General features: G+C 38.3%; 1 protein-coding gene across 1 annotated transcript in view; it reads right to left on the bottom strand.

The window, feature by feature from the left end:
* PIK3C2G (phosphatidylinositol-4-phosphate 3-kinase catalytic subunit type 2 gamma) overlaps window positions 1-19,586 on the bottom strand; it is a 385,996-nt gene that overhangs the window by 264,015 nt on the left and 102,395 nt on the right. The window contains exons 13-14 of the mRNA XM_003816540.5: window positions 13,505-13,636; window positions 3,277-3,391 (exon numbers count right to left, since the gene is read on the bottom strand). Of these exons, the coding sequence (XP_003816588.3) occupies window positions 3,277-3,391; window positions 13,505-13,636 (247 nt within the window). The remainder of the gene's footprint in view (window positions 1-3,276; window positions 3,392-13,504; window positions 13,637-19,586) is intronic.

Here is a 19,586-nt window from a genome sequence, read left to right as displayed (position 1 = left end):
ATAGGTTAGGTGACTTGTTCAAGGTCATAAAGTTTTCTGTAAAAGGAAGACTAGAATCCAGATTTTCTAACTCAGCCAGATGTCTTTCCCCGAGACTCATACTAACTCCCTAACGAAACACTGGATGCAGAACTTGGTTGTAATTTCACCATCTCATAATCTTTAGGTTGAAAGATTCTGCTCTAAATTTAGCTGACTATTTAATTAAACTGATACTATTAAAGGTTTTGTCTTTACTACCTTAATAACTCTTATTTTATATATTGCATCACCAATTAAAATCATGCTGAGAGGCTTTTCATGTGTCTATACAATTTGAAATTATTTTGTAAAAATGGGATGGTTTAACTTTTGCATACTGTGGAATGATTTATATGCCCCTCTTCCACTTATTTTTAAGATGAATTCTATTATGGATCCAGATCTTTACGTGGAAATCGGTGCCACTATTGAATATTTGAAGTTTTCCTTCAGATTCCACTTGCTAAAATCTATGTTGATAAAGGAACTATTCACCTCATCTGAGAAGAATCAAGGATAGTCTCATCTGATAGACTTTCTTCTCCTTCTTCTACCACCATCACTCTTCTCTGCCCCATAGAACCTTAAAATCATGAATTTATATCCACAAAACTCTGACAATGGTCATACTTGAAAATTTTCATTAAGCTAAGGTGGTTTGGACCTGTCAGGAAATAGTTTGATAGAAAATACATTTGTCTTCTTAAAGAAAGATCACTTATATCTACACTTACACACCCCACAGGCCTATATAAAATGCAAGGTATCTCAAACTGAGTTCTTCATATTACTCTGTTGAAGACTGTCTATCCTTTCTCTGTGTTCATTTTTAAAACTGAAGATATTGCTATAAACTCAGGAACTCAAGTTTCTGTCTCTGTTTCCCTATATATTTCCTTCATATAGTTGCACCCCTTTCTGTTTAAAAAAAGTTTCTAAAATCTACCACTTAATTGTTTTTTCTTAGTTTTTGGCCCTATGATCCTTAACTTAGATCACTAAAATATTCTTCTAATAAATGTCCAGGCTGGGTGCAGTGGCTCACGCCTGTAATCCCAGCACGTTGGGATGCTGGGGCAGGAGGATTGCTTGAGGTCAGGAGTTCAAGACCAGCATGAGCAACATAGTGAGACTCCCATCTCTACAAAAAAAAAATAATAATAATAAAAATAACGGCAAGGTGGCATGCACTTGTGGTTCCAGCTACTTGGGAGGCTAAGATGACAGGATCATTGGATCCCAGAAGGTGGAGGCTGCAGTGAGCTATGTTTATTCCACTACACTCCAGCCTCGGTGACAGAGTGAGCCTCTGTCTCAAAAAAAAACACCCAAACCCAAACCAAAACAAGTGTTCACATATCCGATCTTCCTGTTTTTTTTAAGGCATTTTCTACAACATTGCTGGAACTACTTTTTATGACTTACTGCCCAGATAATCATGTCCAAACCTGGTACACAATCTAGTGCCCTAATGATTTTCCACTTTTTACCACTGTTCCTCACATAATTTATTCTTTAATCTTAACTAACTTGCCATATTTTGAAACTGCCAACTCTTTTCTGAATCTGTGTGTTTGCATTGTGCATTCCTTTATGACTGGATAATCCTTCCCACTTAAACTCGTTAGTGAGAATTTACTCATTCTAGAAAGGGCATTCAAATGTCATGTCCTCTGGGTGTCTGTCCCCAGACTTTTTACATTTCTTTACTTTCCCTCAGAAATATTCATTGCTATTCTCGCTGTGTTAGTGTCCCTACAATGGCTATAGTATCTGTCACATTACATCAGAGTGAGTTGCGAAAGTCTGTCTCTCCAGCTGGATTTTGCATTCCTTGAATTCCTGGCTTAGTATTACATATTCGCTCATTTCTGTAAGAGTGTTTACCATAATGTTTGGAGCATAGTAGTCATATGTAAAACATGAATCAAATGTGATTGAATTGAACCTCTAGCATTTTGCTGTTTTTCTTCATTAGTAGAATATGTTTACCGGGTTTGTGATGAGTCTCTCCTCTTTATTCATGGATATATTTATCTTTTTGTTCTTTTAAAACAGAACAAGTGCTAATTGATAAGATATCGTGTGTGGAGTGTCTATGATATTGTGCCAAGATCTAATTTGAATAAGCATTCTTTTTTAACATGCCCACAGATTAGAAGTGGATCCTTAGGTGTCATCTGGTCGAATCTTCCTCTGCAAGAGTGTGATGCCATATTTTAGTAGCATTAATTTTTCCTTTCCATGTTAAATATTTTTCTGCGCATCTTTCTCAACTCTATGTCCCAAACCCCTCACCACAAGCCTGGAAACTTAAGAGCCTGGAGACTCTACTAACTTCTTCTAGAGCAGTGATGTCAGCTGAGGAAATCCTTTTCTCAAATCACATTTGACAATATCTGGAGACATTCTTTGATTTTCAGAATGAGAAAGTGCCTCAGGCATCTAGTGGAAAGAAGCCGGGGATGATGCTAAACATCCTGAAATACACAGAACAGCCCCCACAACAAAGAATTTTCTTGTCCAAAATGTCAATACTGGTAAAGCTGAAAAACTCAGTTCTAGAGGGTGCTGCCCAGAGAGCATTTTCTAATTTTTCCTATAGAGATGAAAAGTTCATATTCCATGCATTTCCGTGTATGAGACTGTGCATGCCTCACGTTTCCAACCAACCTGACAGACTACAATCAGGAACCCATAAGGAGCTGTCAGCAGTAAGGACCAAAGGCTGAAGTCATTTACCACCTTTCTTTTATGATCACTAATCACACAGAGTAGAGAGACTTTAAGAAAAAAAGGATAATTACTTTGCAGTTTTTTTTTCTACTACTCAGTTAATTGCTAGTCATTTTAAGAAACGTATAACAGAAGAGATTTTAAAGAAATATGACACAAAGCAGAGGCAGGTGTGAGTAGGATACCAAGTTAATAATACATACCAATGACTGTTTTTAGACAATAGAAAGAAAATGAATGCCCATAATGAGTATACTAATGGCAACACTCCATAGTTCTCCAACATGACCTTGTAGGATGGAGAATGGTTTGAAATTGCCATTATATAAGCTGGGAGAAAAGTTCTTTGAGAGTACTGTACATAAAAGCAGTAGAGGTTTCACAAATCCCAGAAGGCTGGAGGCAGAGAAGACTATTAAAATGTGTGATCCTGGAAGAAATTGTTTCTATAATTGACAACAAACTAGTTATCAACCAATACTTGCCATGTGTACTTTAATCTTGTAGCCTGGCACTTACCTGCAGGGTCACCGGGGATGGCTGACTTACATCCCACACTCCTGGAGCTATCATTTCTATGGGAGGCTCACTCTGTAATGTCATGCTGAACAGCATAGACCCGAGAATGGATTTCCTGCAAAAGACAACACACACACACACAGACAGGAGTCACTTCATGAGGGAAGTTATAATTATCTGTAAATGTTTTCTTTTGGAATATAAACATAATCCGCTCTTGTAGGGGCTTTATTCAGTTGCTAGAAAAGAAATGAGATAGTCCACCAGCCTAGACACTGATTAACAGTTCGTTTCTAATATACCACATGCTTGGCTATTTTCATAAATGCCTACATTTATTTTGCACATGAGAAAATTATTTGCCCACAGTGGTTTCTAATGGGTAGCATTTATTTTTAATTGCCATCAATGGTGATTATAAAGTGGGACTAAGAATTTCAGATTTGTATTATTGGAGTTACAACTGCCTTAAATCAATAAAGATGTCAACTATTCAGAACATATTTTGCTCCATGGAGTGACTAAATCCCCTGGGAAACTTTAAAGATACAAGTTCTAAATTTATTTAAAAAAAAAAGATTTAAATTAGCATAGCATATGATCTGCAGAATAAAAATAGTTGTGGGGCTTCACGGAGGAAACGCTTCCTTATGCATAAATAGAAAGATTATTCATATTCTAAATGTTTAAAAATCGGTGGTAAATTACCATAGTAAATGAGAGTGCATACAGGAAAGGCTTTAAACAGGGAAGAGTTTGTGGATGGTTTTAACAGCTTCAGTAACATCCAAATCCATAGATCCTTATGTGAATTAAAAAAGAAGTTGTACCTGGCTAGGTATATGAGTCAGAATATCAGTAAAATGTTCCAGTAATCATAGAAAACAGTGTTGGATTTTAATATGCCAACTTGAAAGTGCAAAACTGAAAGTCAACAAAATTAAAGTTAAGTTTATAAAGAACTTTAATGCATCCAGTGAGCTTTTCTAAAAGCGATATACAGTTCCATCTTGCCATTTAACAGATCTTATGCAAAGCATGAGGAAAAAATTCAACAAATAAAGCTTTCTTTAGACCTTTAGCTTTCTGAAGACTGCCTCTTTTATCATTTTCTCTATTTAAAGATATTGTCAGCACATATCTGCCTAGAGGAGTATAGTGTGCTTTATTAAAATATAGGCAGATGTTTTATATGACTCAAGAATATTCTTGTAGCAGGATGAATTTTGGGTCTTCTTTGTTTCTTTGTTCCATCCCTCCCTTACCTAGAGAAAATCTGTCTTGGTATAACAATATCAGGGGTCCAGTATTAATAAGGTATGAATTAGTTTAATAGAGGTAAAGATTAGAAAATTATTATTGTAATTTTCCCCTTTGCCTTTCAGAGCATAGGAGCTTCACCCCAAATGGCCAAATCCCCATCTGCCTGAGAAAAGTTTTGGATTAGTGTTAGGCAGAATGCAAGAGGAGGAAGAAACATGTCCAACGCCAAACTTGGAGGTCATATTGTTCTCCACAGCATTTAGAGAAAATGTTTCTGTGCATGGGACAGAGTCAACAGAGGTGAGGAGGGAGGAGGATGTGCCATATTGGATAGGAGAACATGACGACAGAAAAGCCCATCACTTCCTGGGAATTTGGGAGGGTGAGAAGTAGAAGGCAGAGAAAGAAGGACCTGAGTAAGCACGGCGGACATAGGCGTCCCAGTTTGCCTCTCCTCTGCTTTGGCAAGCAGATGGGGAGAAGTGTGAGCTCAGTGAGCAAAACATAATGCTGAAGGCAGAGGCGCTCCTCTTCTCACTCCCTGTTTCAGATCCTGGAAGGAAATCACCTCTTGAGAGGTTCTGCACTGCTTGTGGCATGGCCATTAAACTTGGTGTCATGTGATTAACAGGCAGGAGGAACTCGTGAGTTTAGCTTTTGTGGGCCTTCTTTGGTTTCTCTGTAGGTGAGATGGGATCTGGAAATATCTAAAGATTTTCTAGAGGGAGAGTTTCCAGAGTTTCCCTGGTGGGGATAAGGGCTTCTGTAACAAGGGCATGTGATAGGACCATCCAACCTGGGGCCAACTGGGAGTCGTTGGCAAACCTCAAGAGGGTCTATGGTGCCTGTGAGAGCCTGAGTCACCCAGGGCTTGCCAGGAAACCCTGGCCAAGCTGGGGGAGCCCCAGTCATGAGCTACAGACTTCAGCTGTAACAAGCATCCGTCAGCTTAAAAAGGGGCTTTCATCTGGATATCAGAAGTCACCAGGGCAAAGGATCTGCTTTTATGATTTTGTTTTCTCCTTTTCTTATATATCCTTTCCCCCTCTTAGGAAGAGAGCCAGGGTGTAAGAAATTTATCTGAGTGACCCAGCATTTTTTAAAATTATACTTTAAGTTCTAAGGTACCTGTGCACAACGTGCAGGCTTGTTACTTATGTATACATGTGCCATGTTGGTGTGCTGCACCCATTAACTTGTCATTTACATTAGGTATATCTGCTAATGCTATCCCTCCCCCCTCCCCCCACCCCATGACAGGCCCCAGTGTGTGATGTTCCCCTTCCTGTGTCCAAGTGTTCTCATTGTTCAATTCCCACCTATGAGTGAGAACATGTGGTGTTTGGTTTTTTGTGCCTGTGATAGTTTGCTGAGAATGATGGTTTCCAGCTTCATCCATGTCCCTACAAAGGACATGAACTCATCCTTTTTTATGGCTGCATAGTATTCCATGGTGTATATGTGCCACATTTTCTTAATCCAGTCTATCATTGATGGACATTTGGGTTGGTTCCAAGTCTTTGCTATTCTGAATAGTGCCGCAATAATCATACGTGTGCATGTGTCTTTATAGCATCATGATTTATAATCCTTTGGGTATATACCCAGTAATGGGATGGCTGGGTCAAATGGTATTTCTAGTTCTAGATCGTTGAGGAATCGCCATACTGTCTTCCACAATGGTTGAACCAGTTTACAGTCCCACCAACAGTGTAAAAGTGTTCCTATTTCTCCACATCCTCTCCAGCACCTGTTGTTTCCTGCCTTTTTAATGATCGCCACTCTAACTGGTGTGAGATGGTGTCTCATTGTGGTTTTGATTTGCATTTCTGTGATGGCCAGCAATGATGAGCATTTTTTCATGTGTGTTTTGGCTGCATAAATGCCTCCTTTTGAGAAGTGTCTGTTCATATCCTTTGCCCACTTTTTGATGGGGTTGTTTGTTTTTTTCTTGTAAATTTGAGTTCTTTGTAGATTCTGGATATTAGCCCTTTGTCAGATGAGTAGATTGCAAAAATTTTCTCCCATTCTGTAGGTTGCCTGTTCACTCTGATGGTAGTTTCTTTTGCTGTGCAGAAGCTCTTTAGTTTAATTAGATCCCATTTGTCAATTTTGGCTTTTGTTGCCATTGCTTTTGGTGTTTTAGACATGAAGTCCTTGCCCATGCCTATGTCCTGAATGGTATTGCTTAGGTTTTTTATCCAAAAGAGACTGCATATTTCTAAAAGGACTATTTAAAGTTACTGAACTAATACTTTATCATAGATGAAACTTTATTTCTTCTCATTAGTTACAGGGGGGAACTCATGAGGAAGAGTGTGATATATGAGTTGCATTATTTATTCACACCTAAGTTGTGGAATGTGTTATATTTGTGTCCTTACCATATTTTTATGTCTTGGCTATGCTTTACTCCAGAAATCTGAGTGGTCTAAGCTGGTCTTGACAGAGGATGAGGGGACTCAAGAATTTGATGGTAATTACTGTCCTTGGATGGAGTCTTGGATGTATTAACAGTCACCATGGCTTTAACCCTGAGGCACATGTGGCAGAGTGAAGTCATCTGACATAGATGTGTGTATGGGGCAATGTATCAACAAATGGTGATGCATGCCTGTTATCCCAGCTACTCGGGAGGCTGAGGCAGGAGAATCACTTAAACCCGGGAGGTGGAGGTTGCGGTAAGCCGAGATCACACCATTGCACTCCAGCCTGGGCAACGAGAGTGAAACTCCATCTCAAAATGGCTAATATAATATTTAACTTAAAGCCATATATATATATAATATTTATAACTTAAAGCCATATATAAGACCAGGCAAATGGGGACCACTGGTCATTTTTTAAAGTATTACTCCTGTGAAAACATTTATTATGTTAGTTAAAATTAAACATTTTGAAGGCAGGAGACACAAAAAAAGAGTTTCATATAATGGAAAGAACACCAGAGTTTGTGTCAGGACATCTGGAGCCTGCCTTTATTACCTTCCCTTTATTAACTTAACTTTTTTGAGCTTTTTGGACAAAATCAATGGTCTTCAGAGTTTACATATAGCTTTGAGGTTCTGCTGGTAGTTGAGGGTGAACTTCAGAAAGATGGGAAGATGTCAATTAGGCTGAGCTATGGGTTTGTAAATTCTCGTAACACAACACATCCATGGAATCATTCTTACACTTTGAGACTTTTTAATATGATGCCATTAGAAGAAGGACTATGCTGCTAAACATAGTATTTCAAAATACTTGTTCTGGAGTATCCTTAAGAATATTTTTAATTTGAATATATCATATAAATTCATTGACTAGAAAAGCCAACACAAAATTTGTGACACCAGGAGAACAGATGGGCTGGTTTACCCTCTTTGGGCCCCATTTCCTCAAACAACAAGATAAGGTGTTTAAATAAAGCAATTATCAATTTTAGCCATAATATTCTATGTGCCCATTGCTGGCATCCTGGAGCCAAAGAATCTGTAGCTGGCAGGACCAAAGGATCTGATGTTATAAAATTCTTTGGGCTGCTGACTTTATTATGTCTAATAGGTTTCATGTGCAAGAGTAGAGCCCGGGCAAGGCTGAGCTGGAACCCTGTTGTGTAGGCTATTCTTGTGTCACTAAAAAGAAATTCCTGAGATTGAATAATTTATTAAGAAAAGAAGTTTACTTGGCTCATTATTCTGCAGGCTTTATAGAAAGCATGGTGCTGGCATCTGCTCAGCTTTTTGGGAGGCCTTAGGAAGCTTCCAATCATGGTGGAAGGCAAAGGGTGAGCAGGTGTCTCACATGGTGAGAGCAGGAGCAAGCTTTGAAGATGTGCCACACACTGCCAACCAACCAGATCTTGCAAGTACCCACTCACTATCTCAAGGACAGCCACAAGCCAAGAAGGACCCATGTCCATGATCCAAACATCTCCCACCATGTCCTACCTCCAACACTGGAAACTACAATTCAGCACAAGATTTGGAGGAAACAACATCCAAACTATATTACTCTGCCCCTGGCTCCTCAAATCTCATGTCCTTCTCACACTGCAAAATACAATCATGCCTTCTCAATAGTCAGCCAAAGTCTTAACTCATTTTAGCATTAACTAAAATGTCTGAAGTCCAAGTCCAAAGTCTCATCTGGGGATCAGTTCTTTCCACCTATGAGCCCATAAAATCAAAACAAGTTACTTACTTCCAAGATAAAATGAGGGTACAGAAATTGGGTAAACATTCTTATTCCAAAAGGGAGAATTTGGCCAAAAGAAAGGAGTTACAGGTCCCATGGAAGTCTGAAACCCAGCGGGGCAGTCATCAAATCTTAATGCTCCAAAATAACCCTTGACTCCAAATCCCACATTCCAAGCACACTGATACAATGGTGGGCTCCCAAGACCTTGCTCAGCTATGCCCTTGTGGCTTTTCTATGCTGAGATTGTAAGCTGCTGGTGGCTCTACCATTCCAGAATCTAGAGGGTGGTGGCCCACTTCCCACATCTCCACTATGCAGTGCCCCAGTAAGGACTCTGTGAGGAATCCAACCCCATATTTATCCTCTGCACTTTTCTATTAGAGGTTCTCTGTGAGGGATCTGCCCCTGTAGCAGGCTTATGGCTGGGCACCCGGGCTTTCCAAAATATTCTCTGAAATCTAGGTGGAGGTTAACAAGCTTCCTTCACTCTTGGACTCTGTGTGCTTGCAGGCTTAACACCTTGTGGAAGCTGCCAAGGATTGTAGCTTGCACCTTACAAAGTGGTGGCCCAAGTGGTACCTGGGCCCCTTTGGTCTGAAGCTGGAGCCAGAGCCACCTGGATGTGGGGAGCAGTGTCCTGATGCTGCACAGGACAGCAAGCCCCTGGGCCTGGCCCCAGAAACCATTCTTTCCTCCTAGGCCTCAGGTCCTGTGATGGGAGGTGCTGCCTGGAATCTCTCTGAAATGCCTTTGAGACCTTTTTCACATTTTCTCGGCTATTAGCACCTGGCTTTTTTTCAGTCATGCAGATATGTCTAAGAAGTGGTTGCTCCAAGTCCATTTCAACTTCTCTCCTGATAATGCTTTTTCTTTCTCTGCCACATGGCCAGGCAGCAAATTTTCCAAACTTTTACACTCTGCTTCCCTTTTAAGTACAAATTCCAATTTTAAGTCATTTCTTCACTCCTGAATCTGAGATGAGGCTGTTAGCAGCAGCCAGGCCACCTCTTGGGATGCTTTGCTGCTTAGAAATTTCTCTTGTCAGATACCTTAAGTCATCATTCTTAAGTTCAAACTTCCACAGATTCTTAAGGCATGAACACAATGCAACCAAATTCTTTGCTAAGGCATAACAAGAGTGACCTTTGCTTTGGCTCCCAATAAATTCCTTATTGCCAACTGAGACCTTGTCAGCCTTTACAGAGTCTATATCACTATCAGCATTTTGGCCACAACTATTTAACTAGTCTCTCAGAAATCCCAAACTTTCTCTCATTTTCATGTCTTCTTCTGAGTGCTCCAAACTTTCAACCTCTGCCTGTTACCCAGTTCTAATGCCACATCCACAGATATCTTCATAGCAATACCCTACTCCTGGTACCGACTTTCTGGGTTAGGCCATTCTTGCATTGCTGTAAGGAAATACCTGAGACTGGGCAATTTAAAAGAGAAGAGTTTAATTGGCTCACAGTTTTCCAGGCTTTACAGGAAGCATGGTGCTGGCATCTGCCGGGCTTCTGGGGAGGCCTCAAGAAGCTTACAATCATGGCAGAAGGCAAAGGAGGAGCAGGTGTCTCACATGGTGATAACAGGTGGGAGGAGGTGCCACACACTTCCAAACAACCAGACCTTGTGATTACCTAGTCACTATCTCGAGGACAGGACCAAGTCATGAGATCTGCTCCCATGACCCCAAACACCTACCACCAGGTCCCACCTCCAACACTGAGGACCATAATTCAATATGAGATTTACAGCAGACAATATCTAAATTGTATCCCTCTTGTAGGGTAGTGAAGTGTTTACAGAGTGTGCATGGAGTAAGGCATGGCACCTAAGAGCAGGAAGGGAGGTGGCGTAAGGTAGTTAAAGCTCAGACCTGCATTCTAGTTCTTGTTCTATTCTAAGTAGCCTGGTAACCAACTGCCGGTTTTTCAATCTTCCTTCATCATAGAGTTCTTCATCTGTAAATGACATATTTGGACTAACTGAGGGTCTTTTGGATAGGAGAGAAAAACAATAAGAAATTCTCATCCAGTTTTTTTTTGGTTATGATTTTGAAGGTACATCTGAAATGACTTGACACAGTGGAGTCAGGATTGGCTACTCAGGCAATTGTCTAAGGAATCTAATTGTTTTGAGATTAAGGTTTATTTTAGGCCTTTTTTGAAATTATGAAAAACATCCTGATTTTGCAAGGTTTTTTTTTTTTTTTTTTTTTTTTTTTTTTTTTTTTTTTTTTGAGACGGAGTCTCGCTCTGTCGCCCAGGCTGGAGTGCAGTGGCACCACTTCGGCTCACTGCAAGCTCCGCCTCCCGGGTTCACGCCATTCTCCTGCCTCAGCCTCCCGAGTAGCTGGGACTACAGGTACCTGCCACCACGGCCGGCTAATTTTTTTGTATTTTTTTTAGTAGAGACGGGGTTTCACCATGTTAGCCAGGATGGCCTCAATCTCCTGACTTTGTGATCCGCCCGCCTCGGCCTCCCAAAGTGCTGGGATTACAGGCGTGAGCCACCGTGCCCGGCCAAGACTTTTAAAAATAGAACTGAAGACAAGTTTGCATGCTTGAAAATGTAGAAGTTTATTTTTATTTTCAGACTTTGTTGATGCAGCCCTATCTGATTTATCTGAGTTTAATCACCATTGGTTCTTCTGAAATCCACTTCTGGAAACCACAAAGCGATAGGAAACCTTTAATTCTGCATATTTTCAGTTGATATATGTGTTGGAAAAAATAATGACATAAGCGCTCATTATAGTTCCACGTGGCTAGCTATGGGCAATTTGAACTGTAATAAAAGACAGATTCAATACCAAATGTTTATGAGCAGGGATTACCCCCTGAAAGGAAATGAAATTCAGTCACCAATTTGCTGTGATCTGGAAATATCTGCATCAAATAAACTGGGTTAGAATCTTTCTAACTTGAAGCAATGAACAAAGTGGAGTCTTTGCAGCCTCCCAATTGCCCCATTTGACATATTTCTGGTTTCTTAAAAATATCTTTATTTCCTTAAATTGTCTAGCACAGGAGAAAAGCAGATTTTCTGATTTTCAAGAGAAACAGGTTTTTTTGAAAAATGTTTAGAAATCCTTATTGTGTAATTGTTGAAGTGAGTTGTGTTTTTTGATGTCTCATTGTCTACAATTTTGACGCATCCCCTTAAAAAATAACACCTAGGATCAGTCCCAGATGCCATCTCTCACAAATGCTCATCTTCTGTGACCACTCGCCTGTAACATGCTTACCAGTGGTAAGTGACATATGACAAAACAACATGGAGGTGGTATTTTTACTATCGTAACCATCTGGAAAAATGCCTTGAAGATTAGTTTTAAAGACAAAAATATGCCTGAATTCTTATATGTTTAGTGTTTATTGATTGTTATGTGCAAGTAGTGTGTTACATGATGGGAGAGTAAAATGGACTTAACCTTTTTTTATTTTCAGTGACTAGCTAGAAATATTCTACAAAAAATGGTAGATCTTACAAATACTGCAGGTAAAACTTTAAGGAAACTCACTCATGAGAAGGAAAGACACTTGTATAGCTGCTCCTAGTGAGAAAGAAAATAAAGTTCTTAGCATACAAATCATATCTTTGAAATGTCTGCTAACAGCAGTAGGTATTGCTTTTAGGGATAAACTGTTTCTTATAGACCTTGAAATCCTATTTCATTCTTTATCTCCTATATAGGGACTGTTTTTTTTCCTCAATTCAATTTAGTAAACAAACTTGTATTGATTGCCTATTTATATGAGGTGCTACATTAGATGATAGATATGATAAAGATAAATACATTCCCTGTCCTCAAGAAACAATGGTATAGAAATGGGCTAAAGCATGAAAACAAATAACAGAACAACACACACACACACGTGCCCACACACACACACACATACACACAGCTTACATCAGAATTAATCCAACAGAGAAGATTTGAAATATCTATTATGGTTGTTGATAATAATTTTTTATATTGATTAGGTCTGGGAAATAAAAATTAATAAATTAAAAAAATATTTTTGTATCACCATATCTTTCTAAAACAGCAGAGGGAAAAATATGCTTTATAAAAATATTAACATTACAATATATGTTCTGATTTTTTGAAAGTCCTGAATTTTATCATTTGATTCTGAAGCAAGACTAGCCATGTGAAAAATGGTTGATTTTTAAAAAATATTTTTCCTGAATACCATAGAACATCATGTAATTGATTTTATCAAGTATTCTGAATATTAATATTTTCCGAGATTTATGGTTGAATCAACACTTCATTTTGCAACGGTCATTAGTTCTGAGAGAATATCTGAACTTATAATTGACCTAGTTTTCTGGAAAATATCACCTTAAAATTACTAAATATTTCTTCTTCACAAGAAAAGGTCAGTAAGCCAGTTACCTTGTATAATTTTACTTTAGCCAGAATTCCATGACTTACATTCTTTCTAAATGACAATATTAATCCAAATCATTTTGAATTACTAATTCCAAAGAAATCAGCTGGTCAGAAAAGAAAAAGTAATTGACATTGGTCATGCCAATACCTTTTCATTATAAATGATCCAGCTGACAAGTTCAGCATGAGTCCCGTTTTGAAAGCCATTACTACAATTTCACTTTTCAGTTCTGATTTCAGCAGTCACGATTTGTATTGAACTATGTCAATTTTAGAATAAAATGTCTTGATTTCCTCATTATGCCATATACTCCAAAATATTTACTTCTAGGAATGTTTTATTGAAATGATAGGCTTATTACTCACAATTGATACACTTACTCTTTTGGAAACAGTGGAAGACAAGTCCACGCCAGTAAATTTGCATTGTTGGTTGCACAGGCAATCCCAAACAGTTTTACAGTGAGCATGGATTCCCTTGGAAGTGACTTTATTTCAAGGGGAAAATTGATCCTAAGAATAAAAGAAAGAAGAAGCATTACCTACCCAATTTTACTGATATTTTAATGAAAATGTTCTTATAATGTACTGGTCTGGGACAAAGATATTTAACTATTTGAATTGAGGCTGCCTCTTGAAATTTTTTGTTTAATCTTGTAAAAATGAAAATTTAACAGAAATATGTAGAATAGTGAGATTTTGTTAATCGATGAAAATTATTCCTGATAATGTTGACATGTAGGTATATTTTTAAAAGTTACAATAACTTGAACATTTATTCTTAAGCTGTTGCAAGCACAGATGAAAAACAGACTTAGAAAGACACTGTGTTAGGGAGTTGGAGGAGGCAGGAAATAACTCAAAATGATTCTGAAAGATTAAGTTAGCTATAATGAGATGGAGATTTGGAAAAGAATATTCCAGAAAGAGGAAAAAGCACAGACAAGGGCATATATGGATGAACGACTAGGTGTGTCTGATAAATGGTGAACGGTTCATTGTGGCTAGAACAGAAGATGAAGTCAAGTTGATAGGGGAAATTGTGGAGGATGTAATTAGAAAGATAGGTGGTTGCCAGAATGCTTAAGAGCTCTACACGCCAGTCAAAAGAATTTGAACTTTTCCCTAAAGTCAAAAAGAAATATTTGAAAGATACAGCCAAAGTGTAGAGAGTTTTTTGCCATTTTAAATGTGGACCATTCTGGATCATGATGAGGTCCTAGGAATTTGGAGGATGGTCACTGAAATGTAACACATATACAATCTCTGGATATGATAAGGTCAAGACTCTCCGAGCTCAGATCCTGGATGGATTATAGATACTAGCAAATAAAATTGGCTAAGGATAGACACAGGATTTTTAATGATGAGAAAAACTCGAGTTTGGGTTGAAATCATCAATATATGTGAGGAAGTGTCCAGAAGGTCATAAATACTACTGTAAGACTGGATGGGGTATACGTAGGTGGCATGATTGTTTGAGAAGGGGCTTTTGACAGAAAGTTGAGATTGTGATCTGGCATCCCTAATAGGGGCAGGGAGACATCTACCTTTCATTCTTTTCTGGAGTCATCTCAATTGTATAGAATTATATGATCAGGTTCTCATATATGATCATTGTATGATCATATGTCAATTATATGATCATTGTATGATCATATGTCAATTATATGATCATTGTATGATAATGCCTCAGAGAAGCCTGGTGTTTAGGAAAGAACTATTTATGAGACAAGGAGATGAAAGAAATTTTTTTTCTAGGAGTTGAGATGGGGAGATATGTTTACAGCAGGTAAGAATGCTAAAGAGGAATGAGAAAACTGGAACAAAGTTTGGCAGACAGGGCCAGAGTCATGGGAGATAAATCACCGATGAATGGGAAGGATAAAGAGCAAAGAGACTTGAAGAGTGACTGAGCATCTTTATGGGATGATACCTGATGGCCATGAGATGTGAGGGAAATACATAGAATCTACTGGCCTTGTCATTCCCAGTTGAACTTTGATGTTAAATTGTTTGATTATTAGAGTACTGAAGATGACAAAAGCCTATTGTCCAACTGAAAGGTGCGGACTGAGGTTCACCCAGCTGAGGCCTCAGGTAATATGAAGCATCTTCTCACACTAGGAGTTGGCTTTCTAATCTGGAGCCTAGGGAGCAGTTTTTACCCAGGGTTTCAAATCAAACATTGGTGACTTCTTTTTTTCAGTGCCTGTACAGCATCCAGCCTTGGGGATAAGGAGAAGTTAATTTAATTCAATGACCATAATTGAATTTGAGGAAGTACATCTGTCTCTCCTACTCATGGTGTCCACTGAGATAATCAAATCCAGATCCAGCGTGGTTATAGAGCAGCTAACAGGATGAAAGATAGAAGAGCTATTTTAGAAGTAAAAGGCATAACTAATACCTGACTGATGGCATACCAGTGGAATAAGACAATAAAGAATTAAAGATGAATTCTAGTTTCTAGATTACAACAGATATTTTTAACTGATAGGGAATAAAGAAGAAAGAGGAAATTGGGATGGGAATAATTAGTATAGTTTAGGGTATGATGTTATTGAGTTAATGATAATTGTGAGATGCCAATATATAAACTGTCTGCGGAGAGGATGGGTCCAAGTTTGGATTTGGATCTATCTATGCTCAAAAAATGACCTTATTGACTAAGACGCATTTAACCTTTCTAAGTAATGCATTTAACCTTTCTAAGTCTTACTTTTCCTTTTTCACAAAATGGAACTGCTATTCTACAACACAATATATGGCAAATTGTAGGTTGTATACCAGCATTATATTCATTTATTCAATTATTATTACAATAATTTGTATCAGCCATTGTGCATTTAATACACAGGTTTGTAAAAAACACATTCCTTGTAGACAGATGAAATGTAAGTTGATATGATTTGGCTTGGTGTCCCCACCCAAATCTCATCTCGAATTGTAATCCCCAGGTGTTGAGAGAGGCACCTGGGAGGAGGTGACTGGATCACAGGAGCGGTTTCCCCCATGTTGTTCTCATGATAGTGAGTGAGTTCTTAGAGATCTGATGGTTTTCTAAGTGGCAGCTTCTCCTGCTCTCTCTCTTTTCCTGCCACCTGGTGAAGAAGGTACTTGCTTCTCCTATCCCTTCTGCCATGATTTTAAGTTTCCTGAGGCCTCCCCAGCCATGTGTAACTGTGAGTCAAGTAAACATCTTTCCTTTATAAATTATCCAGTCTCAGCCAGGGGTGGTGGCTCATGCCTGTAATCCCAGCACTTCCACCAAGATGGGCAGATCACCTGAGGTCAGGAGTTCGAGGCCAGCCTGACCAACATGGAGAAACCCTGTCTCTACTAAAAATACAAAATTAGCCAGGTGTGGTGGCACATGCATGCCTGTAATCCCAGCTACTTGGGAGGCTGAGGCAGGAGAACTGCTTGAACCCGGGAGGTGGAGGTTGCAGTGTGCCGAGATCACACCATTGCACTCTAGCCTGGGCAACAAGAGTGAAACTCCATCTCAGAAAAAATAAATAAATAAAAATAAAAATAAAAAATTACCCAGTCTCTTATAGTATCTTTATGACACTGTGAGAACTGACAAATACATAAGTCTAGCTAGACTTAATGGAGAAAAATAAAGAAAATACTAGAGTGAGAAGAATCTTCTATTGTTAAAGACTGTCAAATTTTAGATTAAAATATTAAATTGGATACCTAAATATTTTGGTATCCAAAACTAAACGTCCTCTCTTTGTTTTCTTTCAAATTCTTTCACACTTGTCGTATTCATTTAAGGTAGTATGGACATATTTCTCAGCTTAAAAGAAGCTCTGAAACTTGACATAAAATGCTGATGATCCTGTGGAATGCACAGCAATTTCTTTAATGTTCTTTCTTTTACTTATAATTGACTTTCTATTCAGCTTTCATATTTCTTTGCTAGGATGAAAACTGTAATTTCACTTTATTTCTCACATGATCTAGAATGTTCTTTTTTTTCCCATTAAGTCTGGCTTCTTCATGTATAACTTCACTTGTTAGTGAGCTTTTTTTATAACAAGAATGAAAGAAATTATATAAGTTACAGTGGATAGTTACTGCCAATCTCCATTCTGTCATTTTTATTAAGAAAAATAAATTCCTTTAGGATAAGAATAAGTGCTTCCCAAGGAGTTATTTATCCATTCTTTAATACCTATGAATTTTTAAAGCCAGAATAATCTCAACTTCACTGAAAATTTTTTTAACTTTTGTATAGCTACTTAAAAGTCAAAGGAATGAACTTTCAGACAAAAAAGGAAAAAAAAATAAGAGACACATCAGTAAGCGGAAACAGATTGCTTTTTTTTTTTTTAAACCAAGGAACAGGTATAGTATAGATCTCAAGTTTTAACCACATGTTTGCCTCACTATACTATTTAAGAATGAATAATCACTACAATTTTTCTTAAAATTGTTTTATTGTATATGAAATAGTTTTGCTAAAACCAGAGTAAGCTTCTGAGAGTGAAAAATGAGAGATTTTGAAAGCTACACTTTTAATTTTTTATTTATTTATTTTTTTTGAGACAGAATCTCACTCTGTTGCCCAGGCTGGAGTGCAGTGGTGCAATCTCGGCTCATTGCAACCTCCTCCAGTGTTCAAGCAATTCTCCTGCCCTGACCTCCCGAGTAGCTGGGATTACAGGTACAGGCCACCACGCCTGGCAAATTTTTGTATTTTTAGTAGAGATGGGGTTTTGCCATGTTGGCCAGGCTGGTCTTGAACTCCTGACCTCAAATGATCCACCTCCCAAAGTGCTGGGATCACAGGAGTGAGCCACTGCACCTGGCTGAAAGTACATTGTTTAGAACTCTCCTATTAATACTGAAACAAAATGAAGACACTAAACAATAGACCATTGCAAGTATTTTATCTTTTCACTGAGTGAAATGGGGAGCTAGTTCAGGATTTTTAGACAGAAGAATGACATGCCTTGACTGATATTTTAAAGAGACAACTTTAGCTGTTGTGCAAGAAGAACTACAAAGGTGTAAGAGAAGTAGGGAGACCATTATAAAGCTATTGTGGTATAGAGAGGAGAGATGATGGTTTTTTAGACCATTGAAGGTGATGAGAACATATTCTGGATATGTTTTGAAAAGAGAGCCATTAAGATTTTCTGAACATAGGGTCTGAAATGAGATTCAGGCTGAGGATTTTGATCTGAACAACCAGAATTAGAATTGATTATCCAGAATGGCCATCCATAGGCGGAGTGGTTTGAAATGTAAGATCAGAAATTTAGTTTAGGGTATATTGATTCTCTAAGTGTGGAGTTTGTGACTGATGCCTGTGTTAGTGATATAAATTTGGGAGCTGTTGGCATTTAAATTGTATTTAAAGGTATATAACTATAAAAGTGAGGGAATAATGACATATACAACAGAGAAGAGGGTTAAGGGCTAAGATCATAATCAGTCTGGGAGAAGAGAAGGACATGGAGAACAAATGGCCAGTGAGGTAAGAGTCAGCCATATGGAAAGCAAATTTCAAGATGGAGGGTGAGATCAACAGTGCCAAAAGCTTCTGATAGGTCATGTAAGATGAGTATTGAGAAACAAACATTGGATTCAGCCATGAAGGTTACTGGTGACAATTTCAGTGGAGCAGAGGTGATGAAAGCCTGATTGGAGTATGTTACAGAGCAGAGAAAAAAAAAACTGAATAAAGTGAATATAGACAGTTATTTGGAAGGTTTCACTACAAAGCAGAGAAAAGAAATGGGGTAGCTGCTGGCAGGAGGATGGAGTAGAATAGAGGTTGTTATTTTATTTCTTAACTTAAAACTTGAATACTATTCATGGGATGTAAATACTCTTGTCAAGATTTTATATGTTGTATGGAAAAGTATGTAAGTCACAGTAAAACCATCAGCTTAGGAGTCACAGTGGGTCTAAATGCTAGCTTTGACACCTTCTGGTTGTGGGAACTGGGCCAAGTTAATCAGTAAGTATCAGAACTAGCATTCAGAATTTTTTCTTTAAAATTGAGTTTAGAATTAGATTTTTATCTTGAATTATCTATATGATGGCATAAGTGTGTGAGTTGAAAATAAATCTGATGTTTTAAAACAACCAGAAATTACTTTTAATTAAATCAGAAGAAAAATTTTAGGGATTGAACTGATTAATGTTTTTGTTTGTTTGTTTGTTTGTTTGTTTGTTTTAGACTTGCTCTGTAGCCCAAGGTAGAGTGATGTTGGCTCACTGCAACCTCTGTCTCCTGGGTTCGAGCAAATCTCCTACCTTAGCCTCCCGTGTGGCTGGGATTACAAGTGTGAGCCACCATGCCCAGCTAATTTTTATATTTTTAGTAGAGACGAAGTTTCACCATGTTGGCCAGGCTGGTCTCAAACTTCTGACCTCAAGTGATCCATCTGCCTTAGCCTCCTGAAGTGTTGGGATTATAGGTGTGAGCCACCTGGTTTGG

The sequence above is a fragment of the Pan paniscus genome, chromosome 10 (assembly GCF_029289425.2).
Source record: "Pan paniscus chromosome 10, NHGRI_mPanPan1-v2.0_pri, whole genome shotgun sequence".
NCBI lineage: Eukaryota > Metazoa > Chordata > Mammalia > Primates > Hominidae > Pan > Pan paniscus.
The sequence above is the reverse complement of the archived record's forward strand: the minus strand, read 5'-3'. Positions and strand labels throughout refer to the sequence as shown.